A 20399-nucleotide genomic window follows, 5' to 3' on the forward strand; every position below is an offset into this window, starting at 1 on the left:
ACGTGTCGACACTGGCCGCTACAACCTTCGTCGTCGGGACGTCCACTTCCATCCCGGAGACAGGGTGTGGGCGTGGACACCGATCCGCCGCCGTGGTCTCAGCGAGAAACTCCTAAAGTGCTACTTCGGACCCAACAAAATCACCCGACGCCTCGGCGATCTGAACTTCGAAGTTCTACCCGACGGAACGCGCCCATCTGCAAGACGCCAGCCACGACCCGAGGTGGTGCACGTCGTCCGGCTCAAGCCATATTACGAACGATAGAACTCTGGACTTTCGTCAAAGAGTGATCTGTTAAGTGTGACTCGCGGGTCTGCTGTCTTTTTGCTGTGGATCTGTGTTTTCGTTTTGTGCTGCATCGGGACGATGCACTTTTTTAAAGGGGGGATAATGCCGCGAGCGCAGCTGATTAAGAAGGCAGCGCGCTTGTGGTCTAACGGTTATCGCGCGTGGTTTCCACGCAGAAAGCCAAGGTTCGATTCCTGGCAGCGGAGGCGTATTTTTGTTGACTCTGTAAAGCAATGTTCTGGTAAATTCGAGAACCATGTTGGGCTTGTTCGAGGTCAGAATGTTATATACGCCGAACCTTCTACGCCGATTATTCCAGAAGTCCACACGTGTACATAAGGCGCTCCGCGTGGCGATCTATAGTCAAACTCGCCCCAGCGTTCGACTCTGCTGTTACGCCGACTTCGACGCCCGCGACGCTCTGTTTTATCTTTTGCACCCTTTTATTTTTGGCACGAGTTCGCCACATTAAGCATTTATTTCTTCCTGTTTATTTATTGTTTTTTGGTCACCACCCGTGACAATATAGAAGACGCCCGACAAAAAGAGTGGCAGATCCCTATCTGACAGACACAGAACACGGAGAATCACGCGCCTTCAGAGAATGGACCGACCGCGGAGAAAACAAGCCGTCATACGGTCAGCGGTGACCAGAGCCACAAACAAGTTGCAAGTTTTACTGAATTCCTCTGAGGCAACCGCGGGGGAGCTCACAGAAAGCTTGAATATCCTCGAACTGAAGGGAACAGCATTGAAGACAGTTGACAGTGAGATTGAAGACGGGATTCATATTGATCACTTTGAGGGAGAAATGGAAAGCGTAGAGACTTATCAAGTGTCGATCTGCCGTTTAAGAACAAGAGCCACGCTCAAGCTGGATGCCCTGCGCACGAGTAACATCGGATCGAAATATGTGGAACAGTTACAGGATCGGGACCAAGGCCATCTAAGGTCAAGAACGATAGCAATCAAACTTCAGAAATTAGAGATCCGAAAGTACGAAGGAGCCCTTCATAACTGAAACCCTTTCTCGGATTAATTTGAAGGGTCTCTAGACAACAATCCCTACGTTTCTTCAACTGATAAATTTTGATATTTGACGACCTATCTTTTCGGAAAGGCGGAAGACAGCCTACGGGGATTTTCTATTACTTAGAGCAACTATAACATTGCTGTGGATTTTTGGAAAAACAGGTTCGGCGAGACCCAGCTTCGGCCAGACCCAACTTACTTTTAAGTAAGTTTTTTATGTGGTCTGAAACAGATGGGCTCAAAGTAAAAACAACAAAAACCAAAGCAATTTTATTTAGGTCAACAAATAAACCTGTTTTTATAAATAATAGAATCAATCTTGATTCGTCCTCAATTGAACTTGTAAACCAGCATAAAACCTTGGGTGTAATTGTTTCAGAGCACATTACGTGGGATAACCATAGAAATTATATTCTTGTAAAACTTTCACGGGTGGTTGGTATCATGGCTCGCTGCTGTAATATTTAGCCACCCAACATTAAGCTAAATATTTATCGTGCATTATTTCAGTCCCGCTTAAACTATTGCCATCTTGTGTGGACCACTACGACCAAAACAAACCTTAATAACATATTATTGCTCCAAAAGAAAACTTTACATTATATTGGAGAAGTTTCTTATTATGACCACACAGAACCATTATTTTCCAGATTTTGCATACTTCATATAGGATCCATGTACTAGTACCGTTTGCTTTATACAGTCCGTTCTTCCCCAACTCTTGTAACATTTTTGTATGCAATTTCAGATCTTAGAGGCATGAATGTGTTGTTACCACGCGTCACACGGTTTTATGGGTCCTCCCTCGGACTCATACAAATTATTACTTTCAGTCTTTATAATATACCGCTTTTGTTAAACAAGTGTATCAATAACAACATAAATGTAAATCCAATAAGTAAGAGAGCCCTTCGTTTGTAATTTTCTAGCATTGTATAATTTTAATGTGTTATCCATTTATTGCTGCTGCCAATTCAAAGGAATCCTATACCTAGTCAAGCTGTTTTTTAACAGCTCTTTGTATGGGCTTTCCCATCAGAGTTTCTGGAAATGAAACTTGATTTGATTTTGATTCTATAATTGACAACCACATAACGCGACTCTTCAATTAAAAAGAAAAAAGTCATTACGTCGAGCGACGTCACTGCTCTGAGACGGCTGTATGATGATATCACGATAAATGTCCGCAGCTTGGAAGCACTTGGCGTAAATGCGGAAAAGTGGAGTGTGCTGCTACATGCTGCCGTGAAGAAGTGACTTCTTGAAGACCTTGTCCTCGGCTACTGCCAGCAAAGAGCCACCGACATCGCGGATAGCATAGGTAGTCTGCAACCTTTTTTTTAATTTTCTGAAGCTCGAGGTAGAGAGCCGAGAGCGCGTGCTGAAAATAAAGCATAATCAATCCAATTTATCGAAAGCCCAATAGGAGGACTCATAATACCAGGGCCGCTAAACTCGTCAAGCACAACTTTGTGCCCGAAGTTTGCGGAACGCGCTAATTGGACTCTCGCGACGCTGACGTCGCGCCGAGCGAGGTGTCAACCATTCGAACGCTCATTTCTTTGAGAGAGGCACAATGTAGCAAAGTTCATCGAGGCGCGCGTGCGGCGCGTGAGGGGCGCGAGAGCCCGCTGATTGAACGGCTTCGCCGATGACGTAGCGCCCATTTGTCCCTATATCCCTATGCCAAGCTAAAATCAATGCTTTGCAGATTGTCCCTAGGCCACCTGCTGACGCTCAAAATCCCTCCGAGGTTTGTGTAAAAAAGGAACCTCGTTTGTCGAAGTTGTCGCTGACGTCAAAGTGACGTTTCCGAACTTTGCGAGAGCTGTGGTTGGAGCTCGAGATATTCGCTTCGAATCGAGACGAAGTTAAACTTTGTCAACATGGCGGTGCCATACGCTGCGGCCGAGCATATCTTCCGCCACAGTCGGCGTCACTACCGAGACCACCGGGGACGCCTTTCAACTCCCCGACGACGACTTTCGGCGACAGTACCGGCTATCGAAAGCCGTTGTGCGTTGACTCTGCAACGAGCTTCGTTCGGCGCCCGCACTTCGAGGCGGCGGACAATCGCGTCTACCATGACCGTGGAACAACTTCTCTGCGCGCTCCGGTTCTTCGGAACCGGTAGCTTTCAAGGCATGGTGGCGACTGACGAACACCTGTCAGTCTCCCACATGACTGTGAGCCGGGCTGTCAGAGTTTCTGCAACTGCCATCGTTTTTTTTTTTTTTTTTTTTTTTTTTTTTTTAATATCCGAAGAGGCACTAATAAGCTGGTATACAATTCAGAATGCTGGGAAACAAACGAACCGGGGTAATGTTTGGGTAGGGTCGAGTCTCCCGGTAGCCGGCATAATTATTTCCCCGAAATTCTACTGGCAGTCGTTACTCATTGGCGGTCAAATCAGTTCATCGAACGACGTGTCATCGACAGATCGTTTCATCGGCACGCGATGTAATCCCATGAAAGAGATTTTCTTCTGGTATAGATACATGCTCATTAAACATTTTCACACCTTTATACCTGTACTTGGGGTGTCCCCATAACTAACACCCTAATAAGTGTAGCGATGGACCTTATAAAAGAAATGTAAACCTCACACCTTTAAAATGTGTGATTATTTTAAACACGTTTCTTAAAACGTGTAATAATGCACCATACCTTTTCATAAATATGTGAAACTGCAATACCCCTTCTCGTCAGGCACGTAACCAGGGCCCCGCCCGCCCCCCCCCCCCCCCCCCCCTGAAATCTTCCATTTTGCTGGAGCCTCCTCTCCCCCCTCCCCCTCATAGAGCACTTTGTCATAGGCGCCCCCCCCCCCCCCCCCCCCCCCCCTTAAACAAAATTCTGGCTACGTGCCTGCTTCTCGTCAAGGTGTAATTGCCACAGTACATTTCTTTTTTGGGGTGCACACAGTGGCCCGGGGCCCAATAATATGACTGAACAAATAAATTACACAAACGAGTCGCCGAAACAGCACGTTGCTTCTTGGCGAATGTCGAGGCAATTTCAGCCGAAAACCGTCTTCAATATTGGCCGGATGTACGGTTTTGCGCCTCGTCCCGACATCCGGCAGGTATGGGTGTACCGATGCAAATAAACGATTTATGTTTAATAGCAATGGCACCACTGATCTCTTAGTAGGCTGGATCACGGATAGAGGCCTGTATTGCTGGGGTCGAGCGGCACCACCGGCAGTCATCGCTTGACACGGTCTTATGTACGGTATAGAAGAAACGGGAAAACTCAATTTTATTACGTTAGTATGTCGTTCTCTACCATGAAACTTCTATCGTGTTTCCGAAAATAACAGTTAATATTGTGGGCAAGAATATTAAACGGGTTAGAATACCAATCTTGTTTAACTAAATGTTTTGTCGTTGAGGGTCGAGGTTGACTTTGTTGGCCGTTAACTGTGATGTGTTTAATGAGACAAGGGTTACCGAGAGTTATTGTAGAGTCATCCGTGACTTCGGAGTCACCAAAGCTCAGCAAACGATAAGTTAGAAGGCCGTTACTGGGGACATTCGCATCGTTTTAACCGCTTGTACATAGTACTTCATGGTGAAAGCTTTTTCTTTGAACTGCTGTGAGGGCTTCCGTGACAAACTGAAACTTGGAGCGTGCCGTTCAGTCGCTCAACATGCCAATTATTTAGCAGCCGAAGCAAGCGACGTCGGTAAAGTCAAGGGTGCTCCGGCCGATTTTTTTTGATCGATGTTCAAACGCTTGACGAATGTCTATTTGATCTCCAAGAACCCGACATAATCATCCCAGCCCGTCATAAAATGCTCGCCTTCGAGCACCGCGTACAAGCTTCCAATTTTTGCGTGTTTCTCCCTTAGACTTGCGTTTATTGCCTCATGGTGTAATAGGCCAAAACAACAAGTACGAAAGTGAAGGGAGAACTAGACAGGACGCGGCGTATTGCCTGTCGTCAAGCAATGGCCGCCGGTTAGGCCAGTGACGGGCTCCCGATTCGCGATCCAGACTTGCACTGTGAGAGTTCTAATGCATTACACCCCCGGAGTGCTGCATGGAGAACAGGCCCCGAACGAACTTGCCGAATGCACCGAGTGCAGACTGATGCTGTCGCCATAGATGTTGTAGAAATTACCGACCTCAAACCGAAACTAGCGCCTTTTTGTTCGACGTCATGGGTGGGAATGCCAGAGTGCAGTCGCTGCCATCGTTTGTCTATAAACGTTAGTTGCTGCAACGTGGAACTTACATTTGCGATGTCTTCCAATTAAGCAAGTCGGCTGTGAGAGATATCTACAGACGGCGTAAGTTTCCGAAACCAGCTGACTACAAAACAGCATACACTTGAGAAAATTCATGGCACTGTGCGCGCAAGAGCTTGCTTCGTTTTAAGCATGTATTATGAGTGAACCACTGAAAGGATACGGCTTAAATCTAGTTCTTTGGACCATCTAGAAATACGTTTCGTAAGACTTTTTATTTCCCTGGTGAGGGCTTTGAGAACGAGAGCTTTCTCAAAACAAAATATGACGGGCCAAGATAGCTGCCGTTCAAATATGACTTTGCTTGAGTCTCGGGCGACGTCTCCATGTTTAGCTTTCCCGGACGCTGAGTCACAGGTTTCTGCTGTGGGAGCTTTGTCGAAAAATGTTCCACTTTTCACCCATACACAAATGATCATATAGATCTCGCGGCCTCTGTGGTTGTCCTGGGCCTTTCACTACACACTGGTGGGTTTCAGCGTCTGTACGGCAACAAAACGACTTAAATTTTGTAAATAAAACACGGGCCGTCGATAGCTTCCTTCGTGAAATATCAGATGCTTACAATTCAAGCTCGCGTCTGAGTTTGTGGCCCGCGGGACGCGATTTCGAGCAGAAAACCAACTTTTTCTTTCAGTTCCGCTGTGCGAATGCCGCATCGTAGCAGACGAAGTATCGTCGTCTGCTCTCGCTCCTTGCCTGGGCGAGGCACGGGATTGTCGGCACTAGAGAGCTCAAAGACAACGTACAGCGAGCGTCGTGAACGCTCGCCTCCCCGCGCTGTCTCGTGCTCTCGTGGGATCGCGGGGGATTTTTCGCCAAAAGTTGGGAAGTAGAGCGCACGCAGGGAGGAGGAAACTTTGCGGCGTTCTTTTGGTCACTCCCCCCGCTACGTCAAAAAGCGGAGAATGTTTTGCTCCACGAGTTTAGCTACCCAGGTGCGCAAAGCATGCATCACTTCATCGGCAGCAGCTTTAGCTGCATGGACGAACGCTGAGGATGCCGAATTTTTTATTTTTTTTTTGTGACGCACGTGAGCACTTTTTTGATCAATGCAAGGTGCGTTACATCAGTGAGAAAAAAGAAATACCGAGGAGAGACGGCCGATATTTCATATGCTGCAAAAGATATCATTGAGCAAGAGATGGTCGCAACGTCAGACTTCTCCGCGGCGCCAACTGCCAAGGGAGACACATGATTTGCCTCTGTGATCCAGACCTTAAACCCACGAAGGACAGTCTTTATCAGCATCACAGTAAGGCCGTTCAGGAGTGTCAGTAACGAGTGCGGTGTCTAACAGCGTCGAAACTGTCCTTCTTTTTTTAAACACCGGAATAAGCGCCGCCTATTGCGGTGCTTAATGGACAGAGGAAGCCGGTGGACGTTCGTGACGACCACGCTTGTCAACGAGTTGCCTCGTAAGGTTTTAGGAAAAGAGCCTTTGAGCATCACACTCTTCGGCGATACTGCCCCTTTGTAATGCGAGGGAACTCCGCAAGGTAGAGGTATGGCTGCAAAGCCAATACGATCGGATACGGTTAGGAATCGAGGCTCTGGGATTTCCTGCCCTTTGACATTCTGCGTTCACTGTAATCCTTTGCAGGACAGCTCAAACGTGCACGTTGCAACTCGCCCATGTTTCATGCTCAGAGTTCAAGAGAGAGATTGACATTGATATATTGATGAGAGTGTATAATTACTACAAGGCTGTCACTGGGTTCATTAAGTGACTTGACTGAAATTTGACAGCAGTAGAAACAATATTTAGTTGGACACTGCAAGGGCCAGTACGACAATTACCCGAAGTGGGCTGGCGCCAAGCAACTGTTATGCAGGTAATGACTTGACCTCAAAGCTACCAGCTTTCTCAGCAGCTACGGGCGTTCTGGGAAGTTGAAAATATTGGCGTCCATGAAAGAGAGCAACCCGATGTAAGCACGGACGAATTCCTTCAATGGTTTCTTTCCACAATTAATAAACTTGATAACTATTATGAAACTTGCTTTCCTTGGAAGGAGAACGCCAACGACTTGGGCACCAATAAGGAGATAGCCCGGTGACGGCTGGAAGGACTGACCAAGCGCCTCCTTAAAAACAGGAAACAGTTGATTCAGTACGATAGGGTCAAACGGGAGTACCTTGAGAATAACGTTGCCGAGAAAGTGGAAGAGGAACATGGATGGTCCATGGTACTTAATGCCACTCAAGGATGTTATTGAAGGCGAAAAGGAAACTACTAAAGTGCGAATGGTCTTCGATGCCTCGACCAGTGGTCCCGGACAGTTGTCACTAAACAATACACACTTCATAAGGAGCCAAATCGGAATTCAGACATACTATACCTTGTGCTTACGTTTTGTGCGTACCAGATTGCAACTACGACAGATATTAAGAAGGCGTTCCTCCGGAGCAGGTTGGCTGGACAAGGCAGGAACGCTCTACGGTTCTTTTGGAAGCAGGTCATCCGTCTGCTTGCGGAGATGACCCGCTACCTATTGAAGTAATGAATCGAGTGCATTTGTTTTAACCTCAAGCCCCTTCCTTTTGGCGGCTACCATGCGGCATCATTTTGAAAGTGTGAAGGGCCGGTTTCCAGAGACTGCAAGCAAAATGGGAGACCAATTTTATGCAGACGACTTTGTGGCAGGAACACAGACCGTCGAGGAAACCCAGGTTGTGTGTGATGCAGCGGCTACGATACCAAGTAAAGCGAGAATGCATCTTCGGAAATAGACAACTAATATCTGCGAGTTACGTCAAATAGCAGAAGAAAACGCCAATGCACCCTGACACCCATTTCAAACCAACGAACGCGAGGAAAATGTTGGGTGTGCTCTGGAACCCAGAAACCGACACTTTGCCCTTTGAAGTGTTCAGATTGATCTTGCTCATTCTGTCAGCAAAATGGTTTAGAAGTCCAACACTTCTAGCCACGTCGCGCATTTATTATCCCTTTGAGCTTATTCCGCCATTTGCATTCAAAGCCGATATACTGTTCCAAAGAATTTGGAAACGCTGTCAAGAGCGGGATGACCCGCTACCCGAAGTAATTGAGCAAGAATGGGAAGGGAAGGCTGGTCCGGAAATTTCTCTTTACTAGGACAACTTCGCATTATCCAGGCGGTGTCCCTTTATGAAGGTACGACCTTCCGTGTCTTTGCAGATGCCAGCAAGGTAGCCTACGGCGCTGCTATTTACGCCAGGGCCCAATATAGCAGTAGAAATTTGGACGTCAGACTCGTTATCTCGAAGTCACGAGTGGCCATAATCAAAGATGTATCGTTGCCAATATTGGAGCAACTAGCATCCCTTAGAGGGGCTCGCCGCATGAATAACCTGAGAAGGAAACTATCGTCAAATGGAGACATATCGTTTAGGTCAGACTCCACGGTGACCCCCTATTGGATCAGATGTGTAGCAAGTAGGTGGAGGCCATTCGTTTCAAATAGAGTCGCAGAAATTCAACCTCTATCCTCGCCGAGCCAGTGGCATCACTGCCCAGGTGAATCAAATCCGGCTGACCTGCTCACGCGAGGAATACTGGCGCAACACCTAGTTCAGCATACGCTTTGGTGCACGTTACAGTGAGAGAAACGTTTCCATTGAATTAAAACGAAAGAAACACACAAGAGGACGAAACAGACGACACAGCTTTCGACTTGCAACTACAGATTTACTGGGGCGGCTCGCCGCTCAGAGCTCGACTTGGGGAGGCGATGGGGAAAGAGGGGAGGGGGATGAGGAGAGGTGTAAGAAACACAGGGAGACCGTTGCGGGGGCGAACACAGCGGGCGGTCGGGAGTCTGGTCCACGGCGTGGTCTGGTCCGTGTCGCCTCTCTCGTAGATGACACCTCGCGTCGCTTCGTGCCGTCGGGGGCGCGGCGGAGAGCGGGGGGAGGGAGGGGGGGGGGGGGGGGTCATCGGAATTCCCCGGGGAAGGCGCAAGACGGACCGGAGCACCAGAGGGTCAGGCGATAACAGAAGGCGTTCGCCTGACCCTCTGGTGCTCCGGTCCGTCTTGCGCCTTCCCCGGGGAATTCCGATGACCCCCCCCCCCCCCTCCCTCCCCCCGCTCTCCGCCGCGCCCCCGACGGCACGAAGCGACGCGAGGTGTCATCTACGAGAGAGGCGACACGGACCAGACCACGCCGTGGACCAGACTCCCGACCGCCCGCTGTGTTCGCCCCCGCAACGGTCTCCCTGTGTTTCTTACACCTCCCCTCATCCCCCTCCCCCCTTTCCCCATCGCCTCCCCAAGTCGAGCTCTGAGCGGCGAGCCGCCCCAGTAAATCTGTAGTTGCAAGTCGAAAGCTGTGTCGTCTGTTTCGTCCTCTTGTGTGTTTCTTTCGTTTTAATTCAATGTAGATTACCAACACGCTCAAGTCTATAATAAATAAACGTTACCACAATTGCGAAACCGATTCTGGATACTACGAGCACGCGAAACGGTCAAGAAGTCCATTATTCGGTGTTTAATTTTCAAGCGGATCTCTATAAAAGCAACAAGCGAAGCGCATGGGCCCTTATCTAACGATCGAGTCGCTCCACCGGGGGGCATTGATTTCTCAGGCTCATTGTTTCACCGCTCGTCCACGTGAGCAGAAAAGCCAGGGCAGGCAAGTTGGAATTGACTTTCAGTTTAACATCGCCAGATCGTTTGGCGACGTTCCGGCGATTCAAGGCTAGAAGAGGTATCTGCGAAACCATCTACTCGGACAACGGGCGCACGTTTAAACAAACTTGAAAGGATTTGAAATTGATATGGAGGCTCAACGCCGAGGAAGACGTATTATATCACTTCCGACACAACAGGATAGGTTGGAAGTTCTTAGCAGAAGGAGCCCAATGGTGGAGCGGCTCCTGGGAAAGGTTAATAACACATGTCGAAACAGCGTTGCTGAAGACGTTGAAGCAAAGCTGTCTGAGGTATGATGAACTGCTGACCGTGCTCATAGAAGTGGATGCGCTAACTAACGACCGACCTCTAACAAAAGTGACCTCATCCGCCGATGAGGAGGTTGTAACACCTGTGCACTTTCTAATCAGCAAAAATGGTACGTCTTTGCCTTCTACAACCGTTGAATTTGAACGGTACACTCAACAAAAAACATCCATGCGGTAGAAAATAGGTGAAGCTCTGCTAGACGTATTCTGGTCCAGATGGCGGGAGGAGTATATTTTGGAGCTGCAATCTGCGCACACGGTAGGCTCATCTGACTCAAGCGGCATCCAAGTGGGAGATATAGTGCTTCTCAGGAACAACCATCGCCCAAGAACATTCTGGGATCTGGCTGCCTTTGACGAGACCTTCCCTGGTCGAGATGAGAAAGTGCGTGCCTGCACTATTCGACTCCGAAGGAAAGTGAAGATAAGAAGCCCCATGAAGTTTCTTTACTATCTAAAATTCAAACAACACAGTCGGTTTGACTTTGTTGGGTGGGAGGATGTTGGAGAATGTAACTGGACGTCCAAGAAGTGGGCAACGATGTCGAGGGCGGGAAAACCTTGCCATGTTTTCATTCTGATACAGCCGGTACCATCAAGTCGATCGCGTCGTGCTTTATTCAGATCCCAGACTGCACAGTTCTGAAGAATCCTCCGCTCGCACCAGCACTCGCGCAAAGAAAACTTTTTCGGAAATCAGGCGCCCGCGCCCGCACCGGTCTTTTCCGGCACTCAAAGCCAAATTTCGAGCTGAAGTGTACGTCCGCCATGTTGGTTGCGGCGAGAAACCAGCGATCGTCAGTGCTACGAGCATGTATATGCCCAAGAAGAGCATAAAACAGCACTAACCCTTAGTTCGCACGTGCAGGTGGGGATCGATGACGGTGAGTAGCAAAGCCACTATTGTTAACGACAATGCTATGAAATTGACAAACACTAGAGGAATCTTGAGGCAACAAAAATGGCAGTGCACGGTGTGTGGTGAGAGGTTTGAACAATTTCGCATATCGTCTACACACCACCCCTCCTAGAGCACCTTAGCGTGGGGCACGAGTTTTAGCTCCATGATTGCAATGGACCTTTTGTAGAAACATCGGTTCAAGAGTAAATGGTTCCAGTACCCTCTCTCTCTTCCTTCTGGCCGAGCAGAGAGGGAAGATGGTTTCGTTGTGTCGACTTCGGGGCGGAAGATTACCCACGATGGGGAAAAAGGCGAGTTTGGGGGAGCCATATCTAGGTCACAGCGCCTCAATGGGTGAACGGGATGTAGCTGACGCTTTGGGTGTGGAACGGGTAGGAGAGGCCTAGCGCGCGCGTTGTTTTCTCACTACTTAGCCTCGAACCCAGTCGCGTGTCTAGGTGGCAGCACATATTCACCAAGAGGTCCATTGTCTATAGTGGGACTCGGGCTTAAAAATACACTTCAAAGGCGTGCAAGGAAACTGAACGAATATGAAGAGGAGGTGCTTCGTAAGGCACAGTTTTAAGATCCAAACAACGAGTTCTATCGGAACAGCAATAAAGAGATCGTCGAGCAAATCCTGTGTATGGAGGAGTCCCTTTTTCGGAAAAGGTAGAAACATGTGTAAAATATAATTTACACCTGCTTTGAAACATATAAAACCAAAGAGGTAGATATTCCACTTTGAAGAGGTAGTTGCAAATTCTTCACTCAGTTAATCATCCGGTAAAGCGGAAGCGTTTTGCAAGCCCCGCGACGAACGCCAACTGTGACTGGCAGTGCCTGGGGCGCAAAGAACTACGAAGAAAAACAGAACCCCACTCTTTGTACACTCTCAGAAAAAAAGGTGTATTATTACACCCCTTGTCCCATATAATACACCACAAAACTTCAATTCGACGTACAGCGCCCCATGCATAATCGAACAGGCGGCCCCAAAGTTTACGAGGGGCTTGATAGCTAGTGTGGTACAACTTATTAAGATAGCTGATGTACGTATTATTGACTATAAAAAAAGATTACCGAAGTTTTCTTGACCGTACTGCAAAAGCTCCGTGTTTTCTTTCTTTGGTCTTTGATACGCACTTTAGCAATTTAATAAGTTATATCGCACCGTTCTCAAGCCCCTCGTAAAATTTGGGGCCGTCTGTTCGACTGTAGGGCGCTGTACGTCGAAATGAAGTTTTGGGGTGTAATATATGGAACAAAAGGGTGTAAGGTGATATCTTTTTTTTTAGAGTGTGTAGATAAAGTGCGCGGAGTAAAAATAGTGCGCTCACGCATATTACGTAGGGACCCACGGAGTATATTTCAAATGTTTCGAGCTGTCTCGTTTTGTCCCGAGGATTGAGACATTTAAGATATTGTTATTATCAATAAATATCTTGTATTTCTACTAACTCCAGTCTAATCAATTTTACTGACGGAAATGTCAAGACTGCAAAGCTTTTCATAACGTTTATTGACCCGCAAAGAAAAAAAACAACGCCGCATTGATTTGCAGGTTTGAAGCCGTTTCATTTCAACCTTCCTTCCCTAAATCAATAAAACACTTTATGCGCTCAGTATTTTACTGTCTTTTTTTACGAATTTCTAACACATACAGCTATATACTACGTCTGTATTGTCGCTTTGGACACAGAATGAAAAGCAACTCACAACAATACCCCCCCCCCCCCCCTGTATTATTCTCACTTTCAATTCAATTGTGTATAACCTCGTGATTACAATAAAAAAAGATACATTCGTACAGTTACTGGCAGCTTCAAAAACGCAGGGCTTTACTTGTCTTGCTTCGCTATTTTTTCTCCGACGTTTTTATGCGCTGATATCAGAACCTTGTGGGCAATAATAAAACGCTCCCCAGGACTTTCCACAACCTTGCTAAGCTGTAATTGGAAAGGTGTAAACATCGTTAAGATGGAAACTTTTCGTCCAAGTAACCGTTAGAGCACTAGAGTGGAGAAAATTATACAGTGTGTATTCTTCTGAGCTGAACAAATTTGTTTAAAACGAACAAAAACAATAAAAAAAGTCGCGAAAGCCACGCTAATGCGGTTTGTGCAGGTGTCTTATACGGCCTGGAAGACATAATACAGGCGGGAAATCGTCACGATAAGTCGGGTAATTTATTAACATTTGTAATTAACTTTCGATTTGTGAATATAGGCACGTGGATCCAAATCCAAACTTTCTAGGCATCATCCAAGATCCTCGAAATCGGTAACATTTTCGAAGACTTTAAGCGCATGGGAAGATCAGTAGTGATCTAAAGTTGTCACTCGCGCAAAATGTACAAGGCTGGGGCTATGACAAGAGCCGGAAAAATTACACGAGCGCGTTATTGCACCGCTAGCCAAGCTCCTGCTGCACGAATTTTGTATCACTCAGTCGTGCTTTCCACGTCCTTCAAGTCTCCAAGTACTGATTTAAATATTGGGTTTGGATTACGCTCAGCAAGTTTCTAATTAGGACCGCAATTGTATTTTCAATAATTAGGACGCTCATAACATATTTTGGTTAATCATTAAACTATTCGTTATGATCAGCTCCCTATACTACGTCCCCCCCGGTCGTATAGCCCATCTCCACAAACAGATTAGTGTAGCTTTCACGGATCTTTTTAAACAAATCTGTTAAGCTTAAAACAAAACTGCCTCTATAAATGTTTCTTATTTATCATTCCAGCGGAAGAGCCTGAACTCCGTCCGAGAACAGATGAAAACTTTCTGCTGCGCTTTATTCGGGTACGCAAGTACGACGTAGAGGCCGCACTGAACACCATCAAAAACTACTACAGGAATCGTGCAGCCTGTCCTTCGATCTACGATGATTTCCTGCCGTCAAAGGTCTCCCCTGTTGCAAGAAGCCTGTTTATGGTGTTGCCAGAAAGAGATGTTCACGGACGCCTCGTACTGCTTGCAAAAGCAGGTAAATGTGATGTATTGACTTGTCAGCCTGAAAAGCTCTGAGGTTGGATTTAGTTTTTTCGATGTAAGTAGAGTTTAAAATGTTAATTTGCTTGCGGTGTCTTTCTTGGTCGATGTGATATGGTGACACATAGGGACAACGGTTATATATACTGTCGCAATAATGGCGTCAGTTTAATTATTTTTTGTTGGCCATAATTTCATGCTGCGCCTTGTTGTGGCGTGATCCTACGCCATTAGTTTGGTCACGAAGGCATTCGTGAAGCAAATAATGATGAAATGATGTAGGAGCAAGGCGTTCAGAAGTTCTTATGTATGCCTCCTATTGCAGACAACACGTGACTAACTTTGGTATTTCCGTCTCAATATAATCATGATTGAATACGTATCGAGATAAGAATAGAAACTTTATAAAACATTAAGGTTCTTAATCTTACAAAATAAGTAAGTACACATAGTTGAGATAACTTCATCACTGATGATACTAATATTATTCAGTGTCACAATTCTCGATGGACTGCATGTATGGAAAAGTTGAGGTCACTTAAATCGATGACGCCTTTGTGACGGGGTTGGTTCCCCAAACGGCGAGGGGACTTGCTAGTAAGGGACATGGAGCCCGGACGGTTAGCCTGCCGATAATGATTTTATATTTATTACTAGGTAACTGATATCAATTAGAGTTAGTGCCTCGGTGCCAATTGCGTTGCAGTATCCAATAGGGCCATCTAGAAAAGGCTGTCAAGTACAGAAAAGAAAAAGCGTGACTCGGACCGCGCTAGAAAAGACACATCTTGCTGAATTATAGGTAACCATCCGAACATCACAAAGGCTTGATATATCTGACCCTGTTGATAGGCGCAAAACTAGTAACTTTGCGGATTGAAACCTTCGGAGATTTCCAAGCGTGGCACATAAAGCATTTCTTTCTAAAAAACGCTCCGCCCGAAACTGTGACCAAACAATGGGTATTTATTTATTTATTTATTTAGTTATTTCAGTACCCGCAAGGCCCAGGGGCATTACAGAGGGGAGTGCGTAAGTGAAACTTCTGAAATGATAGAGAGCAATTCCGAATTTGCCGCCAAGCCCGGCAGATGCCCGTGATAACCCGCCAACCCGCATAGGTGGTGGCGCCACCTATGCGATGCAGTGCAAAGCAGACGGCCCCCATCTGCGTCTCTTCGTGGTCGGAGCCTCCTCGTAGAAATTTCTCGTTTGTTTCTTTTATCTTTTGATCCAGATAAGCTCATGTTCTTAAACTTTGGCATCTTGCTTGGACCGCTAGGGTTACATTCTGGCGGAGTTTGAGTGTTCTGCGATGCGTAGTTTTTTTACGTGGGCCGAAAAGTAGGGTTTACTATTCTAGATCGGATCCTGTAGATGTGAGATGATAAATAGTAAATATAAAACGGGCACCGCGATTCTTTAGGGCTTCAAGACTAGTCACGACAGTTGAGAGACCCGGTTTCCAGATTGCTGCGGCATAGTCTAATTTGGAACGGACGAGGGTTTGATACATTTAATCGCACTGCTAAAGTGGCCGCTTTGTAAGGAGCCTGGAATCTAAACATAAACATGTGCTGATACTAGGCACCCTCATATTCTTTTTTCGAATGATTTTGCCTCGTCACCGTTTTATTGTCGCAGTGTCAAATTAGGATTACCAGATTACGTTCTAGGCCTCATGCGGAAAGATGTAAGTTTTGAAACGGACTATGAACGGGGGTTATTTTCCTTGCTTAGGATCGTGGATGCCCAGCACGCTGCCCTACCGGGAGTTTCAACAGACAACGCTCATGTGCTTCGAGCGCATGGCAGACGATCCTTCAGCACAAACGGCCGGAATTGTCTTTCTTGTTGACTACCAAGATTTCACCCCGGAAAAAGTGTTCTACTACAGTATTGGCTTGATAAGACGGGCCATCGAGTTTCTCCAAGTGAGTGGAAGTTTTCGAAAGGGGGTGCGTGTGTGGCGTCTCCTACGGGTCATGCTAAACGTTAACGCATTCCGTAAATATCTCCCAATGAATCTCCCTTTATTTCTTTTTCTTTTTTTGCCGCCTACTTGTTCAAGTGTTAGTACTTGGTTCACACTCTATTTTATAGCACAAACCAAATGCTGGCTAGTTGGGCTGGTCGGTTTTGCGTCATGGTGTAATACGCCAAAACAACATGGACGAAAACGAAGGGAAAACTGGACCGCGTCCGCGTTTTGTCCAGTTCTCCCTTCGTTTTCGTCCCATGTTGTTCTGCCGTATTACACCACGATACAAACAAGGCGTACGCGCACCGCACACCTGCAAGTTCAGACTCGCCTTGGCCTCCGCGCGCGCATTGGCTTCGGCCCCGTGACGTGGCCTCCCTTTCGCCTTTGTTCTTCACCACTCTCCTCCTCTCTATGCGGCGCGCTTTGTCCACAGCTGGTTTGTCCACAGCTGGACAAACAACACAAACGTGGGCCGTCAAAAAAAAAAAAAATCTGCTCAGGGACAATCAGCTTGATATTTTGTGCGAGCCTTGTTTATGCGCAAGAGCGTGTTTTCGACCCAAGTTGTGTTCTGGTTCTCAACATTCGCTTGGTGTACTGATTGGCCTCCCAGGTGCCCTCTGGAAAAGTAGAGGGCAGGCAAGCGCTTTTAGAGGGTGATTCGGAGTATCTAGCTTGTTGGTGCAACTCTCTTATGTACTGGGAGCGACCGAAAGGACCTGCACACTTGTTACGTCGGGCAAATTTTGAATTCCAAACGTACATACATGACACTGGACATGCGTATGTCATTTATTTGAGAGCGATACTCACAGGTGGTCAAGCATAAAAAGATATAGAGCGAAAATGGCGCCCTTCGATTCCTAAGTACTATAACAGCCTGTTCGTCGCCTACACTCTGGTTTGCAAGTTCGCTCCCAGATGGTGTGCTGAAAGCGGAAGCGCTGAGAACGCCGCACCAGTGGTTAGCGACGAAGAGGACAATCGCGATAAATAATTACTTTAAGAAAATATATGAACGATTATGCCGTTTCATTTTGTATTTATAAACAAGCGAACTTAAACTCTTCAATAAAAATAGACTTTAAAGCAGACCCAGGTTTGTTTTATCTTATCGTATCTCATTCGTCCGCGCATTGATACGCGTCCGACAGGGATGTGCGAACGAATAGCAGACAACAGAATGAAACAAACATTGGTCTACTTCTGATTTTATTCTTATTCACCAAAATAGCATCGGTCTTTTTTTATTTCTTTTAGGGGCGAAGCTGTTTAGGGTCTAGCCTTGTCCGGCGCCCGTGCTAACATCGATTGCCATCCAATATTTCTTCTAAAAAAATATTTGCGCAGTCGACAGGATTCGAACCTGTGCGGGGAGACCCTAATGTATTTCTAGTCCATCGCCTTAACTACTCGGCCACGACTGTGGGACGAGTAGGGGGCTCTGAGATGTGGTAGTAACTCAAGAGCTGGGGATGTCATGGAGGAAACGTTGCATGTAGCCGCTCAACATCTATACAGAATAGGGCGCTGCGGTCAAATGCGCATATAATCGCGTTAAACTTTGCATGCTCAACGTTTATAGACGAGAGGGAGCTGTGGTCAAATGCTCAAATGCGTGAACAAAATCAGTATCATCAGTACCACCAGAGCTTCGCCCCAATCAACATCATTCACTACGTGGAGATGCGGTCATTTCTTTTTTTTTTTTTTTTTATAAACGCGAAATAAAATTGCATATTTGTTTATAGATTTTGTTAAAGTTATTATTTACCGCAATTATTCTGCTCGTCGCCAACCTCTTACCATTACTATGGCGTTCTCGGCGCCTTTGCGTTCCGCACACCACGTGAGAGCGAGCTCGCAAACCAGAGCGCAAACAACGAACAGGCTTGTATTGAACAAGAAAAAATGCACGGCCGCCGTTTTTGTTCTATTCCTTTTTTAATATTTCACCACCTCTGAGTTGTGCTTTATAAAAGTAGGCAAAAACCTCTTTCAGAAGCGCCGTTTGCGTACCCAATGTCACGTACGTACGTTGTGAACTCTAAATTTGCAAGGCGTGCCAAACCTGCAGGTCCTTGCGGCCGCTGTGCAGTGTGCACGTCCTTACTGCGAGGCGTCGTACCTTACATGACCGTCCTTCCTCTACGCAGGACTGCCTGCCAGCCCGAATGAAAGCATTTCATGCCGTGAGGCAATCGTACGCATTCAATATACTCTTTGGGCTTGTGAGACCTTTCATGAAGAAGAAGCTCGCGGACAGGGTGAGTATCAACATGGGTGTCTGGATTTGTTGCACACGGAGGAGGAGGTCAGACGTCGTTCTCTCGTTCAATCATGGCTGTATTGTTCATCATTGACATGTGCTCCATCAACGGAAATGTTAATGGATGTGCTGCATATATTTGTGGCTGCTGAATTTGATAACCGTTAGCCTCAGCGAACGCGGACGGGCGGTTTTAATCTCGTACATATAATTGCCGCGGCCATAAAAACCAGCACATTTGGCTCGCCTGGCACAATTCGAATTTCGAGTGTACATGTATGAGAGTGGGCACGCGAACGTAGTTTCGCAAAACCGTTTTATGTCTATTTGTTTTAGAACTCAGCTCAAAACCGGTAAAATAAAAAAAAATAGCAAAAACGCGACGCAAAAACGTTGAGAACGTTGTAGTAGCCGGGGTTGGCGATGTGAATGATTATTTAAATAAATAATAAATATTGATCTACAAAAAATATATGTATATATATATATGTATATGAACCATGATGGGCAGTTTCAGTTAATATTGATAAACAAGCAAACCTTTATGTTATAGAAAAAAAAATAATTCTCAAGCATACGAATGTTTGTTTCACTTCGTCACTTGCTATCTGTTCGCCCATCCCTAGTGGGCGCGAAAAAAGCGGCCTCGAGTCATGAGGCAGTCTACTTTGTCTTCAGATTCACCTTCACGGACATAACTTCGAGAATCTGCACAAGGAGATACCTCCCAGCATTCTTCCCGAGGAATATGGAGGCGATGTTCCTTCCCTGGACTTCGACGCATTCTGGACAGAAATGGAGGCACAAGAGTCATCTTTCGTTCAAAATAACAGCTATGGCTACAGCAAAAAAGAACAAACAGCTGTGTTCGATCAAAAGGATGAAGTAGAAATAACAGCGCTGTAGTTATAGCCCCATACAAGCTGAGAATGCGCCAGAAGTTCCTCCCACACCATGATTAGCACCAGCCAGTGTTCCATCGCAATAAGCAAGGAGTCCGCTGCCAAGGCGCACGTCGCGCTAACCTCTGTTCGGTTCGGAGAATACTGCTCACCAGAAAGGAGGGTAAGAGAGACTGGACACAGAAGATCACGCCTGTATCCAAAACGTCACAGCAATTGAGTGACCCCTCTTCACGGGCCTTGAGCCGTGCTAACACCTTTCTCTTCCACATGCGCCCACTTCGTAAAACTCGTCATGGCTACCGCCTTTCCTGGATGGTCCGCAAAGTGATTCGATGCCGCGGTTGGCATGTGGTGTTGTTTATTTTAAGCATTCCTAACTTGTATCCAACTACAGTCGCACTGTGTCTAATATTATAGAGGTATTGTGGATACAATCTCAGTCAACTGATATGTCAAATAAAATAATGCATATTATTTTGCTCACGAAATATGATTTTAAGTAATATTCCTTAAACCACTTCTAGATTCTTAACAAAAGAATTTGGGACTAATATACTGCAATTTCGGTGTTGGACGGGCACATTACAGGCCTTTAGAATTAACTTATAAGAATCGTCGAATTAGCTCCCGATATTGCGCTTATCGGCGTGCGCTGTTCGCCGACACTTTAAAGGAGTTCGGTCTGAAGGCCTTTAACGTGCCCGTTTGACAGCGCTATTAAATAACTGTTCTGCGTTATCTAAAATGAAAGTATCTTTGAGGTGTTTCACAACGTTAATATGTATCGCATTGTTTATAGTGTTCTGCTCAGTTGGAGGGCTCGTC

The 20399-nt window shown here is 46.4% G+C and overlaps 1 protein-coding gene across 1 annotated transcript in view; it reads left to right on the top strand.

Moving 5' to 3' along the window:
* Positions 1–19575, top strand: part of LOC115312127 (alpha-tocopherol transfer protein-like) — a 39096-nt gene extending 19521 nt beyond the window's left edge. The window contains exons 2-5 of the mRNA XM_029971046.4: positions 14169–14411; positions 16157–16350; positions 18557–18667; positions 19348–19575. Of these exons, the coding sequence (XP_029826906.3) occupies positions 14169–14411; positions 16157–16350; positions 18557–18667; positions 19348–19575 (776 nt within the window). The remainder of the gene's footprint in view (positions 1–14168; positions 14412–16156; positions 16351–18556; positions 18668–19347) is intronic.
* Positions 19576–20399: the final 824 nt, after the last annotated feature.

This window comes from Ixodes scapularis, unplaced genomic scaffold (genome assembly GCF_016920785.2).
Source record: "Ixodes scapularis isolate PalLabHiFi unplaced genomic scaffold, ASM1692078v2 PGA_scaffold0__279_contigs__length_252992795, whole genome shotgun sequence".
Taxonomy (NCBI): domain Eukaryota; kingdom Metazoa; phylum Arthropoda; class Arachnida; order Ixodida; family Ixodidae; genus Ixodes; species Ixodes scapularis.